Raw genomic sequence first — 5,979 nt, 5'->3', positions numbered from 1 at the left:
TTCCCAGAGTTTATACTGCTGCAAGTTGCATTACTAGAACATCATGTTTTACTATGCTGGTATGTTTCCTCACCTTCATTGCTTGATTTTGCTCGTAAGACAGTGTCACCATCACCTAAGGTGCGGATTGTGCAGATTGTGTGACCATTACCACCCTGTTTCCCCCCAAAAAGTAAGTTTAGGCCCAGAGTTAGGCTTTGGGAGGGGGAAGCGTCAGGCAGACCTTTAGTTTTACTGAACAGGTATAACCCTCCTTAGAACCCGCAATACTCAAGAGCAGACTAGTGAGTCTCAGTTATTTCAGAAGCTGCACTGGTGTTGCACATCGTTGATTAGAGCGCATTCCAAATTGGGGTGCTTTTGTGCGAACCTGAGAGTGCCACACAGTGAGTTACAGATCTGATGCAGTTAAAAATGTATATTGGAACCTTACCATCATTGTTTAATTATTGAAAGCAAATTATACCGTATTGTAGTTTGTACAAACTTCAAGTTAATTATTTTTAAATTACAGTGAGTTATTGTTTTTGATTCTAGCTCAAAGCGACAGAAGCAGGGAGTCAGTGCTGGCTAATAGTGAAGACAAGGCAGAGAGTGCAATGGCAGACATCAGGTTGTGGTTGGCCGGAAAAACCACTGGAGCTAAAATTAATGCAGGAGAGAGTACAGCAGTTGGGAAAAGGAAGTCATTAGAAGAAATCCACCAAAAGCAAAGGGAGTATGATCAAAAAAAAAGACAAAGAGTTGTACAACAGAAATGGCTTGAAGATTTCAAGTGGGCAGTGATTGAAGAACAGGAAAGTAACGGAGCTGCTGCTGACCTAGTTGAGCCCAGTTTTAAAAAATCTCAAGTTTTGTATTGTGGAGTTTGCAGGAAATGTCCTCATCTCGCAGATACTAAGTCTTCCCTATATGTTGGTGTGACAGATAAATTCAAAAGGGAGACGTTGGAATGGCACCACAAGAGCAAATTGCATGAAAAATGCATATTACATGAAGCTGCAATTCAAAAGCCACAGGAAACCTGCATAGCTAAATCAATCACAAAAATGCATGAAAAAAATATCCGGCACTTAAACATTTTATTTAATACAGCCTATTATATTGCAAAACAAGGTGAGGCTTTTATTAAGTTTCCAAAACTCTGCTCACTGCAGAAAAAGAACAATCCTGAGTGGAATTTCGAAAATTATATGACTGATAATGCATGCCGTAACTTTGTAATAGCAATTTCCGAGACCCTAAAAATGACAATTCGATCCCAAATAGAAAATACTAGGTTCATCAGTGTTCTGTCAGATGGGTCAACTGACAAAGGAATTCAGGAACAGGAACTTATTTATATACGATTCGTTTGTGAAGGCACCCTTGTTACCAATCTGTGTGACATTGTCAGCATGAAAAACTCCACTGCGTCCGGAGTGAAAAATGCTATTATGGTTGGTCTGGAAAGCATGGGCATATCTCTGGATATTCTGAGCCAGAAATGCATTGGTCTGAATACAGATGGAGCTGCTGTGAACCTCGGTACTAAATCTGGTGCTGTGAAGCAGCTACTGGACGAAGTCTCCAAGCATCAAGGATTGGACAATTGCAATCACATTGCAGTTGTGCACTGTGTAGCTCACAATCTAGAGCTTGCTGTGTGTGATGTTAAAAAAAAGAGTTCATACATATCCAAATTTGAAGAGGTGCTCAAAGGATGTTTCAAACTATATTATTATTCACCTAAGCGGAGAAGGGAACTTAAAGAGATAGCTGATAATCTGGAAGAGCAGTTACAACATTTTGGTGGCTTGCAGCAAATCAGATGGGTAGCAAGTCAGCACAGGGCAGTAACAGCGCTTAAGACAAACTGGGAAGCTACAGTACTTCATCTTGAGCACCTTGCTACTGGTACTGATGAATATTCAAACAAAGCCAAAGGATTGCTTCATGACATGAAATCGGAAAAGTTTCTTTATTTCTTGCACTTCATGATAGACTTCACAGAGCTGCTTCAGCAAGTGTCTAAGGCATTTCAACAAGAAGACAGTCTTATTTCTGAAGTTGCAAGAAGAATCGAGGTGCTTCAACAGAAGCTAATACTGCTGAAAACAAAGCCAGGAAAAGCACTAACACAATTTCAATTGGTTTTTAAAGATGGAAATTTCGCAGGGGTCCCGTTACTAACACAGGCAAAGCCTGCTAGAAAAGGCAGCTCTAATGAAACTAGTGTCAAGGAAGACACTATTGAGTTAATAGAGAATGCTCTTTCTTTTATGAGTGACCGCTTTCTGAAGCACATCTCAGGCAAGCCGCATTCTTTGTTTAACATTTTTGATTTTAGTTTGTGGCCAGACTCTGTTGAAAAGATTAGAGTTTTTGGGGATCAAGAATTTGAGGAACTTGTTATGTACTACAAAAAGGTACTTACTGATGAAGAAATTCAGTCTGCCCCTGGAGAGTGGCTAGATTTTAAACTGTACGTCTTTCATCGGAGGATGTCGCATAAGCCTGTATCCCTCTTCACTCAGCTATTGAAAAAACGCCCAGAAGAAGTTAAAAATGTCCTTCCAATTTTAGAAATCATGCTTTCCATCAGTCCAACAACAGCAATATGTGAACGGGGGTTTAGCAGCATGAACCGAATAAAAAATGAGCTCCGTACGTCCCTTAAAAGTGACACCATGTCTGCTTTAATGCGAATCCAAGTAGATGGTCCGGAGTTAGACACTTTTGATCCAAACCCAGCCGTTTTGCATTGGCTTTCAGCAAATCCAGGAACAAGACATATTATGGGCCACAAACATCCTTGTCAAAACAACGCTGTTGTTACTGACTCAGAAGATAGCGACTCAGTTTAATGCTACTCTCTTGTTCAAATCAGCACCTTAACAAGTGTGCATTTTTGTGTTTTACCATTCACTGTGGTGTCTGTCAATTACTTCTGACAATTTGCATGGTGGCAGCTGTTTTTCTCCTTTCGAGACACTGACTCCCAGTCACTGCCCTGGGTTGAATCCATCATCGTTCTTTAGTTCACTGTTCGCCACCCCAGTTCAGGACTGGCTATGCAAATCAGTCTTGACCAATTTATTAAATTATACTTTCTGACAATTTGCCATGGAGCTGTTTGTCTCCTTTCGAGACACTGACTTCCAGTCACAGACCTGGGTTGAATCCATCATCGTTCTTTAGTTCACTTTCGCCACCCCAGTTCAGGACTGGCTATGCAAATCAGTCTTGACCAATTTATTAAATAGTTCTGACAATTGACAGCTGTTTGTCTCCTTTTGAGTCACTCCCAGTCACAGACCTGGGTTGAATCCATCATCGTTCTTTAGCTCACTGTTCCCCAGGCACCCCAGTTCAGGACTGGCTATATGGAAATTGGTCTTGAATGACCCCTGTGCCTCATGAGAACAGTCCAGCCCGAACTGCCAAGCCATGGATTCCTGACACGGCCCTTGGCACTTTTTTTTATACAAATTGAGCACTGCCACAGCTACAGCAAGGTAAATGAAAGTTTGAGGACTTGGCAGCATAAACGGATTACAAAATGAGCTACATTCATCTGCCCCAAAGCTGACGGAGCGCTAATGCAATACAAGACTTGACAGCAGCTCGAAAGTTGACACTTTCATCCAACCCCAACAGTAGTGCTTTCGCTCAGAGGAAACACTGGACAATGACAATTTTGACACAGCCTTCCCGGTCCATGAATATGCAACTGTCTCCCTATTTTGAAAGAACAAGCACTTGACTCTGGCCATAAAAGTTATTTCAAAGGGAAGGACAGAAGGCAGCGATCTGAAGAACCGCAAACCTTAGCTCATCTGAGCATCAGCTTCCTCACTACAAGTAAGTGCCAGCCTGATATGTTGTATTTAAAGTTTATATGTTAGGTATTTTTTTCCCATGTATGTTTGCAGAAACCTTCCCCACAGCACTTTGATACACATACATAGGGAGGTAAATGGTGAAATTTGCCGTTTATTTGGGTGGCCAACGTTTTCCTAGGTTGTTGGCGCTGCAAATGTTTTGAAAAAAGTCCATTATGCGATCAATTGTGGGTCGAGTGCATTGCTGTTAGGTCGAGTAGAAAAGTCTACTCACTCGACCTGCAGGTCAAGTGAGATTTTTTAGATTTGTAGAGCCCTGGTTTACCATGCAGGTAAGTACCATACAGGATTTTTTTTGGTACATTGGTTAAGATTTTTTTTAAATTACATAATTAGTATGTCAATTTAAAAAAGGGGTTTTCAAGAGTAATGGGATGGGTAAGGGTACAGGGTTGTAAGGTTTTTGAAGGAGACTTTGGGATGGATTCAGGTACCACAAAGGCATTTTCTGGTGCTTTACCACATATTACTTTACCATGCGTTTATCAGTTATGTCACTGACCATGTCATGAGTGACAAAATATGTGAGGTCATAAGCAGTTCATTTTGGGGGCGCGAGTTATAGTTATCTGGGTTATCTGAGATAACTACAACTGAGCCTAACTATAATGTCTCCATAACCTTTGTCTTTTTTGAGTTAATTTCTCAGGGTTTTTGAATTCTATTTCCTAACTATAATGTTTTTTTAACGTTAAGTAAGATGCCCATCACAATGCACAGTGGGGGTGGGGTTGAACACAGGGCCTGGAATTCTCCTGGCCCCACCCAAGCTTGCTGCTCCTGCCCTCCTCCTCCTTGCCATCCATCGTCCATGTCCATAACTGTGCTCCCTCGTTACAGCTGTGTGTCTCCATTGTTCTGCCTCTGCCCTTCCTGCCTGTGTTAAACAGTTAGCTTGCTGCCCCTTCACCTCCTCAGTACCCTCTGATGTCTGAGTCCATGCACCAGCCCCTCCTCTTTCCCTCTGTTCCCCAATTCTAGCCAGCATCATTGTCCTCCTACTTAGCCTCGGTGCTTGGCTTGCTGTTCCTGCTCTCCTGCCCTCCTATGTCTCTGCTCCCTCCTTTCTGCCCACCATATTCCATGTACCTGCCACCCTCCTATCTATTCTGAGTGTTCTGTTGTGCTGCCACTGACCCCCCCCCCCCCTGCCTAGCATAGTCAGATGGCTGCCACCTGTCCCTGTCACCTCCACACTGCCTGTCGAAGTTCCATGCCCCTTTCCCATCCCACCTGTCCTGCATGGTTCATTTTGCTGCCACTCCCTTCTGTCCTCCATGCTCTGTTGTGCTGCAACTGCTCCTCCTGCTGGCCTACATGATCTGTTGTGAAGGCCGTTCCCCTGCTCTATTTTGTCTGTGGCGTCCAAAGTCTTTTGTGCATGCCCCTGCCACCTCCCCCTTGCCCACCATGGGCTTTGCACTGTTACCAACTCTCCTACTTGCCATGCATGGTCTTCTGGGTGCCACAGCCACTCCCACCTGCCATGTGTGGTTAGCTTGCTGCTCCTGACCCCATCTCATTGTTGTCTCTGTATATGCCATTGTAGTCTCACTGTTTCCCTCAATGGTGTGTTGTGCTTCCAGTGCCCATCCCACCTGCTCTCCATGGTTAGCTTGCTGCTCCTGCCCTCCGTTTTGGATGTGCAGAACCCTTCCCTGGAGAACCGGGCCTTATAGGCCTGGCGGCGCAGGGCACGCCTTAAATCCCTGAGTTCACCTGCCTTGTCGAACAGAGACACGAGACACTCTGTTGGGCGTAGAAAACCAGGTTTATTAGCTTCAGCCAAGCACAGTTGTCCCAGAAGTACGTACAAAGTATATTCTGAGGAGACTGCCACTTTAGTCCGTGGCGCACAATCTTTTATAGCACACATATGTACAGCGTTTACTCCCTGTACATACAAAGAAAGCCAATAGGAAAAGTTGGAAAACAAGCTATCAGGTGTCCCAAATACGCCCCTCTCTCAAACCCCGTGTTTTACCCCTCCCAACAAATTAATCAGTGCTAGTACCGACAATCCAATTTGCAGGTGGCAGGACGTATTTGTGTGCCTCAAAAGATAGTTGTGTAACAAGAGAATAAAAGGAGAGAA

The 5,979-nt window shown here is 43.6% G+C and overlaps 1 protein-coding gene across 1 annotated transcript; it reads left to right on the top strand.

The window, feature by feature from the left end:
* Positions 1-537: 537 nt before the first annotated feature.
* Positions 538-2,646, top strand: LOC147663151 (zinc finger protein 862-like; the record flags this gene model as incomplete). Its single annotated transcript, XM_086950633.1, has 2 exons — positions 538-801; positions 1,228-2,646. Coding segments are annotated over 2 exons (1,683 nt in total), but the record flags the coding sequence as incomplete, so codon positions are not given.
* Positions 2,647-5,979: the final 3,333 nt, after the last annotated feature.

Source organism: Lissotriton vulgaris, unplaced genomic scaffold (genome assembly GCF_964263255.1).
Source record: "Lissotriton vulgaris unplaced genomic scaffold, aLisVul1.2 SCAFFOLD_13507, whole genome shotgun sequence".
NCBI lineage: Eukaryota > Metazoa > Chordata > Amphibia > Caudata > Salamandridae > Lissotriton > Lissotriton vulgaris.
This window is presented reverse-complemented; position numbering and strand designations above follow the sequence as displayed.